We start from the raw sequence: 21,053 nt of genomic DNA on the forward strand, positions 1-21,053 counted from the left end.
TTTTCTTCAGAGATTTTTTTGTTAAGTAACCTGTTAGCAATTACCCTGTGAATACATTATCTTAATGTACATTTATTAAATTTTTTTATTTTTTTTTGTTAACAAACAAGTCACAAGCTTATAGCGATCATTGCACACATTACAAAGCATCTGCATCTGACCAAAACATGACCCTGTTAAGTGTGGTAAGAGTACATGTGTTTATGCATGTTTAATTTTATATGTTACTATGTAATAACATGCAAGTGTTACTTTAAATAAACATATAGGCACTATTTTTTTTTTTCTTTGTGGTCCTTCCTTTTTTTTTTTGAGATTTACCAACTTTTTATTTAGCAGTGTCTTCCTTTTATATTCCAGAATTCATAAAAATAGAAAAAAATGTGGTCTTTCCAAGGAGAACCTCTTGTTACGTGGCTGTACTCTGAGAAATACAGAAGTTGTTTCTGGAATCATCGTTTATGCAGGTATTGATTTTTTTCTCCCCAACATTTCAATGGTATTTGGACAGACACATTTAAGAGCAGTGTAACTAGCTGCACACATAGAAACAGCTTGCTTTACAACATATACCCAAAAAATTTGTATTCATAACACTTTAAAGCAGAGAAGATATTATTATTTTTAATTTCTGAGTCGTATATAGATTTTTGTGAACCACTTTAGGAGATTACCCAAAATTCTCAATATATCAGATTAAAAAGAAGACCGTATGAAGAAAATAAAGGACAGGAAGATTTTGATTATAACGGCACTGTTCCTCCGTACAAACAAAGAAAATAGTTGGGATTGGCAGAGCATGCCGATTTTTAATATTTCATTTTATTACTTATTAACGTCTCTTTTCTGTAGGCCATGAGACCAAAGCTTTGTTAAACAACAACGGACCTCGTTATAAGCGTAGTAAGCTTGAGAGGCAAATGAATACAGATGTCTTCTGGTGTGTGCTGATACTCCTAATTATGTGCCTGTTTTCTGCAATTGGTAAGAATTATTCTTCATTAAGAACTCAAGACTTCAATTGCTACACTATTTGCAGTCTCACTTTAACACTCTGTAGTGCATCATACTTCCTATAGACTAATAGAGAGAACTTAATGTTCATCAAAATGCTTGACTTTGAATAGGCAGGGTAGTTGTGACATGTGGAGACTGCAAACTGCATTTTGGGAACTTGTTCAGAGTAGGATGTAATCGCAAATTTTTTCAACCTATTCAGAGTTGGCTGCATGCTCATCTCAGCAGCTGTGGCTCCTTCCCCTTCATGTACCTGTATCCCATACATCGGGAATATGCTGGAGGTTTGACTTCAGTGTTAGCACGCAAAATGCTTAATAACGCAGTATACAATGCATACACGTTACTTTAAATGGCAGTATATTGCAGATATTAAGCACCCAAGTGCCTTGAAGCATCTGAAATGCTGAACAAACAAGACACAAATATGATTAAACAAAAAAAAAAATGAATAACACTAAGAGGGGTATTCAATATGAAAGGTAAACTTCACTGTCGAAGTTTACGTTTCATATCGGTGCTTTTACCTGCGTTAAAGTATCGGGCGCGTGCCCGCTTATCCCCGTATTCAATATGAAACTAACGAAAACGGGAGCCTGCGAAGTGGGATTTGCGTAAAGTTACGAAATTTTCCTTAAAAAAATTGTAGGACCCCCCCTAAAGTTGTAAAAACATGGGGGATCACTATGGGTACCCCCGTTTTAGCCTGTAATTGAAAGTCGGGGATTTAAATAGCCACAGCAGGTGTTTTTTCCCGACATTGAAGAAGTGTTGCAGAAGAGCACTTAGGTTATTTTTTTCGTTTTTTTAAGTGGTCCCATCAAATTTGGGGTACATGAAAATGGGTACTAGCATATTTATGTCCCTAAAGTAAGTTTTTTTTAAATTTCTGCATTTGTGCACCATCTGCTATAATTCTATTCTTCAAAACACCTGCCGCATACTTGCAGAATAGCCCTGAACCTATTTCCCTATTGTTAAACAATTTTTTCCCATTTTTTTTTTTTATTGTTTTCATCCCAATTTTTTAATTAATTTTTTGGGGTGTCCCTATTTTTTTAAAAAACTTTTTTTGACACAGTTCTTTTTTAAATGTCATTCCCAGGGGTGCAGGCTATTTTTTTTTTAGCCTGCACCCCTAAACCCCAATTCTGCACTTTTTTTCGACACCTATTCAGTGGTGAAAAGTTATCCCCGTTTTTTATCAAAGACTTTTCGAACCTGCGAAAAGTCTTTGAAATTGAAAACTAAAACCTGCGATAATGACGTCATAGGCGCGATATTAGCGCAAAAACTGAGTTTTCGCTCCCATATTGAATACCCCTATAAGACTTGTGGGCAACCTTCCCAACTGAGCTTGTAGCCTATTTTATTTCTCTAAAAGAGGTACCATTGTAGGGTGATTTGACTTGTAAAACACATGTGCTACTGTTTTACTACATTTGCAGTAATGGGTGTATGTTAATCACTTTAATCCAGTCAGGCATAGTCCTGCATCAATTATCATCATCAGTTCAGAATTTACACCAGGGTTTCCGTACCCACAAGTCTGGTCCCTCAAGGCAGAAGCAATGTGGCTTTTTGTTGGTCATTTTGAACCTAATTCGCATCAACAAACCTATACAATGTCCATAGTCTACCCTTCCAACACAAGATTTTTGTGGTGGCTTTACTTATTAACTTAATAGGAAGTCTAAAACACACATTTTAGAAAACTCAGGTAGTTTTGCTTTACTTTGTCCTCACCCACATGTTCCGCAAGCCCAGGTATATCTTGTTGTGACACCTATCCAAACCCTATCCATTAAACCACAGGTTCTCAAACTTGTCCCTCAAGAACACAAACAGTGCATATTTTCCAGGTATCCACACAGACTCACAAGTGAAATAATTAGCTCCATCTGTGGATCTTTTAAAATGTCAGTGAGTAATTAATACACCTGCGCACCTGCTGTATGACCTGGAAAACATGACCTGTGTGGGGTCCTGAGGACAGAGTTTGAGAACCACTGCATTAAACAATTATTATGGAGAATCCCCATAGACAGCATTTTAAAAGCATATTTTGCATTAACAGTAATATTTGGTGTTTACAAATGTCAAGCAATTGGTTTATTTTTGTTTATTTTTAAACAACTTTTGAGTTTTTGAAATGTCACACTAAGGGGCAAATTCAGTTAAGCACAGAAGGTATATTGTGCTTGCAGTCTATGGGGGTGCCTACCGTATCTGCCAGATAAATGTGCCATTGGCAGCTTGCCTTGAATTTAATCTATTTCATGTGAAAAATGTCACATTTAAATCTCAACAATATGCATTTGCAACAAGTTCTTTATCTGAATATGCATGTCCTATTGGCTAGAGAATTGCACCTTAATTTTAAGTAGGTTACAGGTTAACATTCACAACACGAGTGATGATGTCTTGTACCTCCTCCTATTCTCTTCTCCCTCTACATGCTTCCTAGACCCAATGGAATGTGTGGGGGAATGTTTTTTTTTTTTTTAATGTATACAGTATTCGGTGTGTGTGTCTTTTATTTAATATTTATTTTACAGGTGCCAGTGGCCCGGTCCTGGCATGCTGGCACGTTTTCTACAAGTGTAATTATGTTAGGGCATGCTTGTTGGGACATGTAGTATTCCTGTAAAAAAACAATATTATTTACTCACTATTACCCCTGAACCCGAAAGACCTGGTTGTACCTCAGGCGGAGGGATCCTTTTTTTGTAGGTCACGATTTTCCGAGGTATTCCAGCCCTGGGTTGACCAGTTTGGGGCTGGTTAACATTATAGCAGGCACTGTGTGTCTCCCTGCTATAGCGTTACCCCTCCTTCCCGGCTGGTTCAGCCTGGAGCTGGTTATTGGGAAATAGGGGGAACCCCACACTGTTTCTTCTTCAGGGTCCATAGGGATCCAAAGGTATACCATTGGGATAATGTGGAGTGATCCAGGCACCAAACAGTTAAGCTTTCAGCTCCCAGGATGACTCACTGTCCTCCTCCACATATACCCCGCCCCTGGCCACAGGCATTCAGTTGTTTGTTTGGTGCGGCACGGTTCAGACGCACATTTGTAACGGGACTGCTCAGGCACTCCCAAGCATTTATTTTATGTTTTATTTTATTTCTATGTATTGTTTTATTTCTATATTTTTGACTTAGTAGTGCTGAGCGTCTGAATTAAGACTCTTGCGCTCGACCCAAACGCAGATCCATCAAAGGTTTTCCCGCATCTGGGTTAACCCTCCTTGTGCATATGAGACGCTCACGGTCCATTATCGGTGCTTTGCTGAACCGGTTTGGTCTCAGGAGGTTTTGGGTCAGGTATATAGTGCTCTATATCCTAACAAGCCTCGTTCTTGAGTAGTTGATACAGGGACTATGGTAACTTAATTACATATGCATTCTATGTGACTGTTTGCTATCTGCTGTGTTGATACTGCCTTTTATTTTCTGACTGTCAGTTATAACTATCACTTTTTTCTCCTCATCCCTCTGTTACAGGTGTGTGGGGGTTTCCTTGGTACTTCAGTTACTTGTATTTGTGAAGGCTGTCACATTACATTGTTACCTTTATAATTGGCATGTCAAAAGGTAAAGGGAAACAAGCGGCGGAGGCCCCTCTGCTGGTTTTATGTAAATCCTGTATGGTGAACTTGTCCCCTCAGGACTTTATAAAGGATTGTTTGTGTGCTATCTGTTATAAAGAACCACCTCACCAGTCCAGTATACCAGCCATCTTGGGTGTCCTCCTTGTCTCAGGTGATGACGCAGCTAGTGGATTGTTTGGCTACTCCCACACTGCCTCCTTTAATGGGATACCCACAGTAGGCTATGTTTGCCCCTCCTATACATCCTTCCTGGGCGGATTTTTATGCCCACTTAAGTCAGAATATGGCTCAGTCGGCTGTTGCAAACTGACCAGTAGTCAATAAAGGTGCCTAAGTGGAGGTTATCTTTTTATCAGTCTGCTCAGCATATAGATTCAGACGTATCATCAGTAGAATCGGATGATACGCTGGGTACTTCTCCAGGGCTTTGCTTGGGAAAGGAGGACCGTCCTTCTACAGTGGATGTTCCTTTTTTGGTGAGGGCATTTAGATCAATCCTAAATATACAGGATGATGAACTGGCTCCTAGAAAGGAGTCTCCAGTGTTGAAACACCAGAAGGTGGTAAAAGCTGAGTTTCCTAAATCTGAGCACCTGAATGAATTTATGGAAGAGGCTTGGAGCAACCTGGATTAACGGGTGCATGTTGTGAAAAGATTAGCATAATTGTATCCTTTCCCGTCTTCTGTATGTAATAAGTGGGAATTCCCTCCTACTGTGGATGCGCATGTGACACATTTAGTCAGGAATGCTACGTTCCCTATTCCGTCAGCATCTTCTCTTCTTCTCTTAAAGATCCTACAGATAGGAAAATTGAAATATGTCTTAAAGCAGTATTTTCTTCATCTGGAGCTGTTACTCAACCAGCTATGACTGGGGCTTGGGTAGCCAAGGCTGTTGAATGAACGAGGGCATTGGAAGGTACTCTACCTAATTCTACCAGAGAACAACTGACCTATATCTCCCACATACAGGAAGCGGCCTCCTATTTGGGAGAAGCTGCAATAGATGCTGGGCTCCTGGCTTCTAAGGCACTGGAATCCTTACCTTTTTTTGAGAATATACTTTTTGGAGCAGAATTACATAAGATAATAGCTACTCTGGCAGCTTCAAAATCTGCAGGTCTGCCATCAACGGCTACGTTGAAGTCTAGGCAGTCTTAATTTCAGTCCTTTCCTCCTCAGGGATGAGCAAAAGGACAGTCTACCTCCAGGCAGTCTAGTTTTCACAGGACAACCAAGCCACAAACTAAAAGGTTCTGACTGACCAGACATCCAGATTCTAAGCTGTACGACAAGCCCTCTGCCTGATGGGACGGGCCTCCTCCTGGGGGATCCCAGGGTGGGAGGCCGACTTCTTGAGTTTGCGGACTACTGGCATCAAACAGACACCTGGGTCCGAGAAGTGGTCTCTCAGGAGCATGCCCTAACTTTCCGGAGGCATCCTCCCCAGCAGTTTTTTTTGCACAACTCTCCCATCAGATTCTATCAAGGCCTTGACCCTCCAGGAGGCTATTTTCTCCCTGCTGCGGTCCGGGGTGATAATCCCGGTTCCTGTGGGTGAACAAGTATGGAATATTGTTCCAATCTATTTTTGGTTCAGAAACCGAATGGGTCTCAGTGCCCTATTCTAAATCAGAAAAACCTCAGCAAGTTCATCCGTGTACCCAAGTTTCGTATGTAGACTCTTCGGCCATTTATTTTGGCAATGGAACCTGGGGATTTTATGGCTTTCCTGGACATTCAAGATTTGTATCTGCATGTGCCTTACGCCATCCCACCAACAATTTCTACGGTTTTCTGTCCTGCAACAACATTGCCAAGTTCAGGCACTGCCCTTTGGTCTATCAATGGCGCCTCGGGTCTTCACCAAAATAATGGCACTTATGACGCCCTACCTCAGGCGTCAGGCAATCGGAATACTACCATATCTGGATGACCTTCTCATATTGGCACAGTCTCCAGCTGTTCTACAATGCCATCTCCAACTGACCATGGCCTGTCTACTGACGCACGGCTGAATCATCAATTGGAAGAAATACTCTTTCTCCAACACAGCGGATGGTACATTTGGGGGCATTTCTGGATTCTCAGGCACAAAGGGTGTTTCTTCTTCGGGATCCATGGGGTCCACAGCCATTACGTTGGGGGTATGAATCCCGGTCACCAAACAGTTAATACAAGCGAGCTCTCTGCTCCCAGGATGCACCGGGTTTCCTCCTCTTATACCCCACCTCCTGCCTCAGGTAGCCAGTTCTTCCTGTTTGGTGTGTTCACCACTTAGACAGTGGGACTGCTGGAGCAGTCCTGCAGACGAGTACAAAAAAAAAGTGTTTTACTCTCTATCTCAGCGGGTGGTCTGAGCTGTACTGGAAGCAGCCTCGCGCCTGATTGGAGGCGCACCAGCCACGCGCTGCAACTACCTCCTCCGGCGCCGCACCGCTAGCCTCGGCAGGGGATTCGGCAGAGGCTTTCTGGCCCTGGACTGCAACCGGATCAAGGGGATGGCAGGTAAGCAGGTGGTCGCGGCGGCCGCTGACGCCGGGACCACGTGGCTGTCCGGCCTCCAGCGGTGAGACTGGCCGGAGGCGCGCTGCAGTCAGGAGGCATGCGGCTTGTTCTCCTAGCCTAGACCACCGGGATTTGATGTTCCTGACCAGCCGGGGCTTGTGACGGTGGCCAGGTCAGTTTACCGGGCAGGTTCAAGCAGCATAGGGGAGGTACGCTTCCCCGGCGGCCCCTCCCCCAATCCATACGCTAGTTCAGTCCTCTGGCACAGTTGATTGTGGATTGCATCTCCCAGCCTCCATATAGGGCAACCAGAGTGTATGTCAGTTGCTCTCTGAACGCTGCTCCTACAAGAGGGACGCTGGGCATTCTCCCTGTATACCTTGCCTACTGCTGGTCTAGGTTTTTACAGGGCTCTATCCTACCTAAGCTGAGGCTGATTATGGTAGTGAGAGCTTATATGCATATGGCTCGCAGAGTATTTATGCATGACATGTGATTGTTGTTTATGGATACTGTTTCTTCTGTAAAAGAAATGTAATTCCTGTATACTGTCACTGTCTCTCCCCTTCCCTTGCTAGAGGTGTGTGGGTTGAGAGTAGAAAGCAGCACATATACACTCAGAACCAGTGGCATAGTGTTATGTCTAAGGAGTCTGAGGGTCAGGTGGCGGGAGCCCCGTTGCTGATATCCTGTGTAGCCTGCAAGGCAGGTTTGTCCCCACAGGACTTTCTACAAAATGGGCTTTGTGGGAACTGTTTCAGACAGCCACCACACCAATTAAGTTTGCCTGTTTCAGGCCCTGAGCCTCCTTGGGCATCATTTTCTCAGGTTATGGCTCAGGTGGCGGAACGGCTGGCTGCCCCGGTACCACCGGTTTGGGGTTTGCCTCAGCAGATGCGTCCTATGCCCATGATGTGGCCGCCTTGGATGGATCCTGGTGCTGGTAAGGTTATGGCATCATCAAGCCAAAGCAGCCTAAATCTGGGCGCCATGTACCGCCTTACATGGGTGAGTACTCGAGTGCCTCCTCCGAGGAGGAATAGGCACAGGACTTTTCGCAGGAGTCTAGTTCCAAGGAGGGTGATGATCATTTCCCAGTAGCCGATGTCCCTTTTCTGATAAGGGCTGTAAAATCAGTGTTAAATATCGAGGAAGGGGATCTTCCGCTTAGGAAAGCCCCCCTGTTCAGACGCCAAAAAGTGGTTAAGGCAGAATTCCCAAAGTCTGAACATTTATCAGAACTTATTGAGGAAGCCTGGGTCCGTCCGGATAAGATAAGCCATTCTTCTAAAAGAATGGCGCTTCTATATCCTTTTCCAGCAGAGGACTGTGCCAACTGGGAGAATCCACCATCGGTTGATGCGCATGTGGCACAGCTGATTAAACGTACCACTTTGCTAATCTCAGCAGTTTCGCCGAAGGAAACCACGGATAGGAGCCTGTAGTCTTGTCTCAAATCAATTTTTTCGCTGGCAGGAAAGGCCACTGCCTGGGTAGCAAGAGCTATTGAGGAGTGGGCCAAAACTCTAACGGAGTCTTTACCAGATGCCTCTAAGGAGCAACTGGATATGATCTCCTTTATTAGAGAAGGGGCCTCTTATTTGGATGATGCTGCCTTGGCTGCGGGGATCCTTTCCTCTAAAGTTTCAGCTGTCCCTGGTGGCACGTAGGATCCTCTGGTTGAAGGATTGGAGGGCAGATGTCTCCAAAAAGGCCCTAGAATTCCTTCCATTCACAGGAGGTGTGCTCTTTGGTCCAGAACTGGACAAAATTTTATCCTCCATGGCAGCCTCAAAGACGGCAGGTTTTCCATTAGCAACCTCGTCTAAATTGAGGAGGGCGTCCTTTCGGGGGTTTCGGCCGCAGGGCAAGGCCAAAGGTCAGCCCTCAGCGAGATTTACACCAAGAAAGGCAGGACCCAGGAAGCCCTGGCAGAACAAACATCCAGGATCTAGCGTCCAGGATAAACCAGTGGCCTGATGGGACGGACCTCCCCCTGGGGGATCCCAGGGCGGGGGGCCGACAACTTCGGTTCTCAGAGCCCTGGCACCTCACGACGGAGGATGCCTGGGTTCGGGGAGTTGTTTCCAGAGGGTATGCCCTGACGTTTTGGAGGACTCCTCAAAGTTTCTTTTGTGTAAACCCGCAGGTGGGTTCAGAAAGAGCTTTGGCCCTTCAGAAGGCTATTCTTGCCTTACTAGCATCAGAAGTAGTGATTCCGGTGCCAGAGAACCAGTTCCGAGAGGGGTTTTACTCAAATCTGTTCTTGGTTCAGAAACCGAATGGGTCATACCGGCCTATTCTGAATCTTAGAGAGCTCAACAAATTTGTTCGAGCCCCCGGGTTCAGGATGGAAACATTGCGATCGATTGTGTTGGCAATGGAACAGGGGGACTATATGGTGTCCCTAGACATACAAGATGCCTACCTTCACATCCCTATCACACAGGCTCATCAAAAATGTCTTCGTTTTGCAGTAGGGGAGGAACATTCTCAGTTCCAGGCCCTGCCGTTTGGCCTGTCCACAGCCCCTCGGGTATTCACCAAGGTGATGGCAGTGATGATGGCATGCCTCAGGCGCCAAGGCGTCAGGATTTTGCCTTACTTGGATGACCTCCTGTTGCTGGGGCAGTCCCAGGATCATTTGAGGCTGACCGTATCATGTCTGTACAGTTACGGCTGGATCATAAACTGGCATCATAAGTCGTCACCCTGCCCGGTACAACAGATGTGTCATTTGGGAGCGAGATTGGACTCCATGGTGCAGAGAATATATCTGCCGGAGGAGAAGATCCTTGCTCTACAATCACGAATACGCAGGTTGCTTCGCAACAGGCAAATATCCGTTCTAGTAGCCATGCAGGTCCTGCGGTCGATGGTGGCCACCTTCAGGATGGTGGAATAAGCTCAATTCCACTCCAGACCACTGCAGCAATTCATTCTGTCTCGCTGGAACAAGGATCATCGCACGATCAGGTCCCAGCTGCTGCATCTCTCTCCAGAGGTACGGTTGTCTCTGACCTGGTGGTTGCAGACAAAGCATCTCAGGCAGGGTCGTCCCTTTTGGGTGTCGGATTGGACATTAGTCAAAACCGACACCAGTCTTCAAGGTTGGGGGGCAATGACGGGTTCACACACTTTCCAAGGAAAGTGGTCAGTGACGGAAAGCCGGCTACCGATAAATATCCTGGAACTAAGAGCTATATTCAAAGCTTTAGTGCAGGCTCAGGAAATCTTTAAGGGCAGGTCGGTGCAGATAGTCGGATAATCGCACCGCGGTCGCCTACCTAAATCATCAAGGGGGCACGAGGAGTCGGGCCGCCTTGGCAGAAGTATCACGAATCCTGGTATGGGCAGAGATTCGTCTGCCCACGATATCTGATGTGTTCATTCCAGGAATCCTGAATTGGGAGGACGATTTTCTCAGTCGGCAAGAGATAAATGCAGGGGAATGGGCCCTACATCCACAGGTTTTTTGGAACCTTGTGGACAGGTGGGGTCTACCAGAAATAGATCTGATGGTATCAAGAAGGAACAACAAGGTTCCCAGGTATGGATCCTGGCCAAGAGAGTTTGTAGCGCACTGACAGTAAAGTGGGGTTACAAGCTGGTATATCTGGTAGATCTACGGTCTCTCTCCATAGACACTCCATGGCCTCTGCCATTGAGACCAGATCTGTTGCTACAGGGTCCCTGCTGGTACCCGGATCTTCATTGGCTATCTTTGACGGCATGGCTCTTGAGGCCTCCATCTTGAGGGAAAAGGGGTTTTCAGAGTCTGTTATACAGACGATGCTGAAGGCACGGAAACCATCCTCAGCCCGTATATATTATAGGGTTTGGCATACTTTCTTTCAGTGGTGTGAACTGAAAGGGTATGATCCACATAAATTCCTGATATCCAGAGTGCTGGATTTTCTTCAAAGCGGTCTGGAAAAAGGGCTACGCCTGGCCTCTTTAAGGGTACAGGTGTCAGCTCTTTCAGGCTGGTTCCAACATAAAATTGCTCTGAGACCGGATATAAAGACCTTTTTTCAGGGGGTGTTGAGGATTAAGCCTCCCTTCGTTTCCCCGGTTGTTCTGTGGGACTTGACTCTAGTTCTGAAGGTTTTACAGGCTCCTCCGTTCGAGCCTTTAAATTCAATAGACATCAAGTGGCTAACAGCAAAGACTGTATTCCTCCTTGCTATGGCATCTGCACGTAGTGTCGGATTTAGCTGCGCTTTCCTTCCGGGAGCCGTTCTTGGTATTTCATCAAGATAGAGCAGTACTACATACTAGGGAGGGTTACCTTCCGAAAGTGGTGTCTAAATTTCATATTAATGAAGAAATAGTAGTTCCAGCGTTTCAGGGCACAAATCTCTCACAAGGTGAGGCTTCCATGGATGTGGTCCGTGCGTTGAGAATTTATGTTAAACGCACGAGCAAATGGAGGAAGTCCGATTCACTTTTTGTGCTTTATGGTTGTCATAAGCGTGGCTGGCCAGCCAATAAACAGACACCGGCCAGGTGGATTCGCATGGCAATTTCATTGGCTTATACACAGGCTGGTATGCGTGTGCCGGATTCAGTGACTGCACATTCTACTAGGGCGGTAGGTCCATCATGGGCGGCCCGCCGGGGTGCTTCTGCTGAGCAATTATGTAAAGTAGCCACATGGTCTTCCATCCATACCTTTGTCAAGTTTTATGCCTTTGACACTTTTGCCTCTCAGGATGCCTCCTTCGGGCGTAGGATTCTCCTCTCTTCTGAGAGTCAGGAGCGTCCCCGCCCGTAGGGTTAGTGCTTTGGGATATTCCCAACGTGTAATGGCTGTGGACCCCATGGACCCCGAAGAAGAAAATAAGAGTTATGGTATAACATACCTTTTGTTAACTCTTTTTCTTCAAGGTCCATGGGGTCCACAGGACACCCACCCAGACGCACCTGTAGTTCTGGGGGAGGTTTTCTGTAGTTGAGAGCTCTGGAGAGTCTGGACTCGTAAGTATGGGTCTTTTCTTTCTTACCCTTTGTTTGTCTCTGCCTGCTTGAGCTTGGTAACGAACTGGCTACCTGAGGCAGGAGGTGGGGTATATGAGGAGGAAACCCGGTGCATCCTGGGAGCAGAGAGCTCGTTTGTATTAACTGTTTGGTGACTGGGATTCATACCCCCAATGTAATGGCTGTGTACCCCATGGACCTCGAAGAAAAAGAGTTAACAAAGGTATGTTATACCATAACTCTTATTTTCTGACAGAGAACAAGATTGCTGCCCTAGCATTGCGAATTCGCAAAATGCTACGCAATCTAAGGGTATCCATTCTGTCAGCGATGCAGGTCCGTGGGATCAATGGTATCTACCTTCAACATGGTGGAATATGCTCAGGTCCACTCCAGGCCTCTGCAAAAATTGATTCTCTCTCGGTGGAATGGACAGTATCATCTAATAAAGTCCCAGAGGATCCTTCTCACTGGAGTTTCGTCTCTCACTCTCTTGTGGTGGCTACAAAATGATCATCTTGACAAAGGTCGTCCATTCTGGATTCCAAATAGGGTGCTTCTCACCACAAATGCCAGTTTTCACGGATGGGGGGCAGTGACAGGTCATCACACTTTTCAGGGAAGATGGACAAATCAGGAAAGTCATCTGCCCATAAACATTTTGGAGCTTCGAGCAGTATACAAAGCACTCGCCGTGGCACAGGACCTGCTCCAGGGCAGGCCGGTTCAGATTCAATCCAACAACGCAACCGCAGTAGCCTATCTCAATAAAGAAAGCATGAGAAGTCACGCAGCCATGAGAGAAGTGACAAACATTTTGATCTGGGCAGAACGTCATCTTCCGGCTATCTCGGCAATATTCATCCAGGGAGTCCTCACCTGGGAAACCGACTTCCTAAGTTATCAGGACATACATGCCGGAGAGTGGGCTCTCCACCAAGGGGTTTTTCAACTCCTAGTGAACAAATTGGGCCTACTAGATATAGACCTCATGGTATCACATCACAACCACAAGGTCCCCAGGTACGGGTCCAGGAGCAGAGACCCTTCAGCCCCCTTAGTGGACGCACTGGCAGTAAGAATGGGATTTCAAACCGGCGTATCTTTCTTCCGATTTCCCTCCTCCCAAGGGTCCTTAGGAAATTCAAGCAGGAAGGCGGAACTGTAATACTAGTGGCTCATGCTAGGCACAGATGTCACTGGTTCACCGACATACGGGTTCTATCCATAGATATTCCGTTTCCTCTTTCTCTATGGCCGGATCTGTTAGCGCAGGGTCCCTCCCTACATCTGAACTTACACTGTCTGTATTTGACGGCTTGGCTCTTGAGCCTTCCATCTTAAGAGCCAAAGGTTTCTCCAGCTCTGTTATTCAAACGATAATTAGGGCATGAAAATCTTCCTCTGCCCGCATCTATTAGAGTTTGGAATTCTTTTGGTAAATGGTGTTCCCACAGAAAGTATGACCCTAAGGTTTTTAGGGTTTCCCGGGTGCTTGCTTTTCTCCAGGCTGGGTTAGACCTTGGTCTCCGCCTGGCCACCCTGAGAGTGCAGGTTTCTGCACTGTCAGTCTGGTTCCAGAAAAAGATTGCTGCTTTGCCAGATGTTAGAATTTTTTTCAGGGGGTTCTCAGAGTTCAGCCACCCTTTGTCCCACCGGCAGCACTCTGGGATTTGTCTTTGGTTCTCAAGGGGTTACAAGCTACTTCACTAGAACCTCTGGATGCTGTTGATTTGAAATGATTGACAGCGGAGACCCTTTTCTCCTTGCTATCTCTTCTGCACGCAGAGTTTCTGATTTGGCAGCACTTTCTTGTTGCTCCTCATTTTTGATTTTTCATAGAGCTGTCAATCATTTGATAGATCTGTTCTCACTACCTTCCTAAGGTAGTGTCCCATTTTCATGTGAATGAAAAGATTGTGGTTCCAGCTTTTTAGTCTTCAGACCTTTCTGTAGGTGAAGCCTCCCTGGATGTGGTTCATGCTCTCCGTATATATGTGGAGCATACAAACTGTTGGAAAATCAGATGCTCTTTTTGTGCTATATGGTTTTCACAAACGAAGATGGCCAGCTAAAAGACTCTGGTTCGATGGTTACGTATGACTATCTCTCGTATACACACAGGCTGATCTCCCTGTCCCAAACACGGTGACAGCACATTCTACCCGGTCTGTGGGGCCATCTTGGGTGTTTAGTTGTGGTGCCCCTGCTAAACAATTGTGCAAGGCAGCCAAGTTTTCTTCTGTCCACACTTTTCTTAGGTTTTATGCCTTTTGATACTTTGGCTCTCAGGATGCTTTATATGGGCGACGAGTTCTGCTTTCTGTTCAGGAGCGTCCCCCACCCTTAGCGGGTACTGCTTTAGGACATCCACATGGTATCCCTGTGGATCCCTATGGACCCTGAAGAAGAAAAGTATTGTTATGGTAGACTTACCATTGATAACTTTTTCTTCAAATTCCATAGGATCCACAGAAATAAATAATAAATACTGCATACACACACACTCTGGTCGAAGTGGACATTTTGAAGTGGGGGTATAGAAATATCAGGGGGGCTTTGCTTAGGCAAGCTCAGTAGTTCCATACTTCCACTTCAACTAATGACAATGACCTGGGCCTAATGTCTAGGGTCACATACCAGGGGCACTCTGCCCATCTATCAACCCTTCCTACAGCTCTGATCTCATCTCAGTCCACACTCCCCCATCTCACACTCCACTTTTCCTATGACATCCACATCCAAGATTTCTCCCGAGCAGCTCCCTGCATGTGCTGCTTCAAAACTCCCTTAAAGCACACCTGTTCCTCAAAGCTTATCAGCTCTCATCTTGCTGCCCTCCCACCTCTTTCTTCCCAGTTATACCCGTCTCCCTTAGTCAGTAAGCTCTCATGAGCAGAGCCTTCAGTCTTCTTGTTTTCTTCCTGCACTATCCATGTCCCCAGTGCACTCCCACTCATGGTCGTTGTCAATGACCCTTTCTGTATGCCCACACCACGGCACTTGGTCAGTGAGTGAGACTGATTTATTGTCACTCACAAAGTAGTAGTTTTTTTTTCACACTGTTTAGTCTATCCCCTTATACATTGGGGGTTGTTTTTTTTACTATTTTTATAATGAAGCGATTGTGTTTTCAATGCAATTGCTTCAGTGTATGGTGCTGGGTGGCATCATATAAATAAAAGATGATAATTCTTAGAAAATGCACACCCAGTTTTCTTGAGAATATATTTTGTTAAAATTCCTACAATGGGTGGGCTTTCATGAAATCACTGTTATTTGACCTCCTTATCCCTTGGCCACTTGTCTGTACTAGTGATTAAGGAACAATAATAAACTTTGCTTATAAAATATGAAGAAATGTAAGGGAAAGCCATAATCTTAAGTAATAGGGGAGTATACCAGAGAATATTTATTTTAATCACTGTTTCTAGTTCCTTTCACTTAACTTCTTTTTTACATTTCTTTTAAATTCACCTAAATGAAATTGGGCATCCCCAATGGATTTACCCACAGTATATTTTATTAAGTTTCTTATATAGCGCAGCATATTCCGTTGTGCTTTACAATTGGAAACATTTATAGAACAAAACAGGGTAATAACAGACAGACCTAGAGGTAAGAGGGCCCTGCTTACAAGCTTACAATCTTTAGGGAAATAGGCATTGATACACAAGGATAGGTGCTATATATTGCAATTTGGTACGGCCAGAATGCAGAGTTTCTTGGTGGGCTGCATGATCCAGTTACACAGGAATGTCGGCCAAATATCAGGAGGATGTGAAAGAAAGGCAATGTGTGAGGTTATGTGTGGACTGTGAGAGGGGATGTAATAAGACATTGATGGAAGCTATGAAGGTTGTGTGGCCTCTTCTGGATCTGATGAGCTTGTCTGAAGAGGTGAGTTTTCAAGGGAATTCTTGAACTATTGAAGACTAGAGGTAAGTCTTATTGTGCGTGGTAAGGCATTCCATAGAGTGGGTGCAACCCGAAGAAAGTCCTGTTACCGTAAATAGGAGCAATTAATGCGCGGGGATGAGAGACGCAGATCTTTTGCGGAGAGGTTGGGTTGGGAGATATTTTGAGATGAGTGAAGAGATGTATGTTGGTGTAATTTGGTTAATGACCTTATGTGTAAGTAACAGTATTTTGTATTGAATACTGTAGAAAACCGACCTCCAATGGAGGGACTGACAGAGCGGGGCAGTAGACGAACGTTTGGCAAGGAAGATAAGCCTTGCAGCTGCATTCATAATGGACTGTAGTTTTTGGGAAGACCAGTAAGACTATTGCAATAGTCAATGCGGGAAATTATAGGTGCATGAATTAAGCTGGCCACACATCTAAAGATTATCTGTCCAACCAGCCAACTAGTTGATTGGTTGGAATGATGATCAGCAATTTGCTCCTAAATGCCAGAAAACAGATGAAAATGGTCGGTCAGACAAGTTTGTTAAATGTTTGATCTAAACAATTTGTTCAAACAACCGTTTTTATCCATTTTCCAGTGTTTGGGAGCAAATTGCTGATTGTCATTTGCTTTCATTCCTTACCAGATTTTCATTCCAACCAGTCAACAAGTTGGCTGGTTGGATGTAAGTTGGTCTAGTGTGTGGCCAGCTTTAGAGTTTTTGCAGTGTCTTATGTGAGATATGGTCGAATTTTGGATATGTTTTTTAGATGTATGTAACATTATTTTGAGACAGATTGAATGAGGGGAAAAAAGGACAGTCCAGAGTCAAGGATGACACCAAGGCAGCGAGCTTGTGGGGCGGGGTGGATTGTTGAGTTATCAACAGTGATAAAGAGATCAGGTTGGTAACTGTTATTGGCCGATGGAAATATAATGAATTCTGTTTTACAAATATTAAGTTTCAGGTGGTGAGATGACATCCAAGGTGAAATGGTAGAAATACATTCATTGACACGGGCTAATACAGATGGTGATAAATCTGGAGAGGATAGGTAGATTTGAGTATCATCCGCACACAGATGGTACTGACATCCAAAATAGCGGATTAGTTTGCCAAGAGAGGTGGTATAGATTGAGAATAGGAAAGGACCTAAGACACAGCCTTGCAGTACTCCAACTGATAAAGGTAGCGAAGAGGATGCAGAATCTGAAAAATGAACAGAAATAGAGCGATCAGATAGGTAGGAAGAGAACCAAGAAAGAGCTGTGTCCTTAAGACCTAGGGATTGCAATGTTTGTACGAGAAGAGTGGTCAACAGTATATGCACATTTCTAGAGAATAAAAATGCAAAGCCAGCAAGTACATAAGTGAGTACTGTGACATTAGAATGTATGGGTTCTGTTCTCACTGTGCTAGTGTTGAAAACTGTAGTAAGCATCTGTACTCTAGACTATTTGTATATTCACACTTTGATTATTTAAATCTGCAAACTAACTGGAAAACGCTTAAATTGGATTTAGATGTTATGTATTTAGATTTAATATAACAACCTTTTTTAAAAAATTACATTTGGATGATATCACTTTAAGATAAAATTCTTCTAGTCGCTGACTTAATTATGTAATCCTAACAAGATTCTATTTTATCAGGTCATGCACTCTGGGTATGGCAATATGGAGCAAGGAGACCGGTGTTTGATGTTCTGGGAACTGATGGAAATTATGTGAAGCCCTTTCTTTCTGCAGTTTATCTATTTTTCACAATGATTATTGTTTTACAGGTAATTCTTAAAAATAATTCCAAGGCATTTTTTTTTCAAACTGCAGAATTGTAGAATACATATTTACATACATATGTTGCTAATAAATAACCTAAACACAGCCTTAGGGCTGGATTCAAATAGCCGTGAAAATTACTGTGCGAGGAAAAGTGCTAGTAGCCCAGAGCTATTCAATTATAAGCCCGGCTGTTTGCGCAGTAAATCCACGGCAAACGCTCGTTAACCCATAGATTCTGGGATAAGTGCCCGGAGCTATTGGTTAACACATTCATGGCACCCTCGATAAGGGCACTTAGCATGGAATTTTGTTTGAACCTCCCTCAGACTCAACAGAAGTCTACGTTAAGCGTAGCCAGTGGGCTACAATTGAATAGCCCCACCCGCGGCTAATTTGAATCTGGTCCTTAGTGTTTCTACACGTGCCTGATCCTGCACTTCACCCAAAAGCCGAGAGCCAGTATTATCATTCAATAGAATCGCATATATTGGCTTCCTGATGTGCTGCAGTCAGATGATAATTGCACACAGGCTAATTCTACAGCCATCGATTTCAACATCAGCTGCAATATTATAAACCTCAAAAGAACATCAGACATGTGTTCAGTGGCATGCTCCTGAGTATAGTTGCCTTTCTGAAAGGCCAATACTCAAAACTAAAAGTCTTTCGTTTGCAATTTCATTAACATAGATGAAATACCAAATGTAACTTAGTCGCACTCCTTAAATGAAGCAATTTGTGGCTGGTCACCAGGTACGTTTAGCATATTCGAGCAGGGAGAGACCTTGACTACCTCATTAGTGTGAACATGGTCGCTCGAAAAAAACATCTTTTTACATATATGTTTGTGAATATTATTATTAGCTCCCGTTTACATAAGGCTATTTTAGTTTCTGTTAAATTGATTCTGTAAGCAAAAATATAGTACCACATACTTCCTTTATAGTCCCAAATAGGAGAAAACGGAAAAGTTCCTCTCACCTGTATCTGGCATGTCCAGCTGACAAAATTACCTTCTGACTGGGACTCCTATTACATGAGTTGCTGAGCTGCAGTGATCTTGCACACACCTCTTCAGTTCTTCCTGCCTCTCCTCATGCAACTGCTGCTATTATAGACTTTCCTATTACAGAAATGCTGTAGATACTCTGCACACGTGTTTTACTGTCAAACCAAAATGTGCGGTCAGGATAAAAAAGTTCAAAATTTAAGGTTACATTTGGTCAACAGTTCTTGCATATTCCCAACTTGCAGCAGTCTGCTACTGCCACATGTGGCTATTTCGTTTTAAGACTTGGGAGTAGGTTAAAACAGTTGGTGGTGTTGCATACCAATTAGATTTGTTTGTCATTTTCTAGGCTGCAACAAATAAATAAAAGGCAGATTCTGATTGGTTGCTATACAACCACTTTTCTGTTTTAGAAGCTTTAGTAAATTTTCTCAAGTCTTGACCAATTTGTCATGCCTTATTTATTCTTTCTCTTTTCTTAAATGACAGGTACTCATTCCAGTGTCCCTCTATGTTTCTATTGAAATTGTTAAAATCTGCCAAGTGTACTTTATTCACCAAGACAAGGACCTGTACGATGAAGAAACAGACTCTCGCCTACAGTGCCGTGCTCTGAACATTACTGAAGACTTGGGTCAGATACAGTATATCTTCTCCGATAAAACTGGAACTCTAACTGAGAATAAAATGGTTTTCCGAAGGTGCACAGTCTCTGGAATAGAATATTCCCATGATGCAAATGGTGAGCTATTGTAGGATTTTTTTCAGTTTTACAAATATAAGTATGTCTGAGTGAACATGGCACAATAATAGCAAAATATGGTTGTCCAAGAGCTTGTATGTTGAATTTATAACAAATACTATTGAAATGAAAGGATGAAAAAACTGAATTATTTGTTGATTCAAAATAGAAGAGCATCCTGTATCATTCATTTATATGTAAAGGCTGACTCGCCATAGCTGGGCTTGACATATTTTCGAGACACTTGCAGGCAGGATGCATGGAGGTTGGGTTAGGTCTTGAAGGGGGAGGGGCAGGGATCAGTACATGGGGCCAAAAGTGGCCCCTTGCAGGTTCGCCACGATTCGGGAATGGTGGCTCACTACGCTCGCCACAAATTATATACCCCCTCTATGCCCACGTACATGTTAACACTGGAGCAGTCCATCCACTCTGCAGCGGTCACGTGGTTGCAACGTCAGAGAGGTCCTTTCTCCACATAGGATCTAGCAGCAACCATGGGGGTTGCTAGGGGAAACCAGTTGCTCTACACTCCTGTGTTTATAAAATGTTTAAATAGTGACCCACTTTGTAGTTTATTGCAGAATAACCTAATTGAAAACAAAAACATTATGTATGAGTCAATAAAACATTAACCCCATGCACTTGTTGTAGTCTGCATTGCTTTTGAGTCTAGCCATTTTTGTGAGTTATAGATATTCATATATGTACAAAGTGCAGTCTGTAATTCCAGGAAAGCCTTATGTAGCCTTAAATTACGAATACCTTTAATTTTCCTATGCATGTAAGGGAAGCATGCTATGGGTCAAACGAATACTGAGCTACCGAACAAAGCCATCTCAAAATAATGATTGTGCTTTCAGTGCTCTCATGCGCACTCTTGTGCCCTGAGAGATGGGCATCTGTTTCACTTATCTCACTGCCAGTGCAAGACCGTTTTCTTATAGCATTGTTATTAGGCTTTGCTGCTGCAGCAATACGTTTCTGAAAAGAAGATTGCATATTAGTTTGTCAGCCATCTGTGTTAAAAACCAGTTATTCTGTGTTGTCACCTTGTTTTGTCCTTTTGTTAAATGCTACATTTGCTGATGAATGAGCATAAGTGAGAGCGTGCGACACAATCGCAGTGGGTAGATTTTATTTTTACACTACAGGTTGCATTTTGTTCCACTAACACACATTTGCTTGGTATGAACTTGAAATGTGAAATAAATGTTAGACTTTTTATTTTATTTTATTTTATTTACAATTAAGTAGTTTTGGGGAATAGAAACAGAACATTGGTGTGAATTTGGTGCCCAGAAACTTTGCTGTAGTATATAAACGAACTGAGCTGATTGACAATCTCTATTCATGTGGTGACTGTAATATGCTTGTATCTTCTGAGTTTTATTTCATTTGTATATGTTACATTGATGGTTTTCTGAAATGTGTGTTATATTTACTTTCTAACAATAATAAAATGTTAATAATTGTATATTTAATATAAG

The 21,053-nt window shown here is 43.7% G+C and overlaps 1 protein-coding gene across 1 annotated transcript in view; it reads left to right on the top strand.

The window, feature by feature from the left end:
- The window catches only part of ATP10A (ATPase phospholipid transporting 10A (putative)), a 196,016-nt gene that overhangs the window by 112,059 nt on the left and 62,904 nt on the right, over window positions 1-21,053 (top strand). Inside the window, exons 4-7 of the mRNA XM_088454092.1 lie at window positions 361-467; window positions 853-984; window positions 17,684-17,814; window positions 19,311-19,563. Coding sequence (XP_088310218.1) covers window positions 361-467; window positions 853-984; window positions 17,684-17,814; window positions 19,311-19,563 — 623 coding nt within the window. The remainder of the gene's footprint in view (window positions 1-360; window positions 468-852; window positions 985-17,683; window positions 17,815-19,310; window positions 19,564-21,053) is intronic.

Source organism: Taudactylus pleione, unplaced genomic scaffold (genome assembly GCF_031769625.1).
Source record: "Taudactylus pleione unplaced genomic scaffold, aTauple2 ptg000609l, whole genome shotgun sequence".
Lineage (NCBI taxonomy): Eukaryota > Metazoa > Chordata > Amphibia > Anura > Myobatrachidae > Taudactylus > Taudactylus pleione.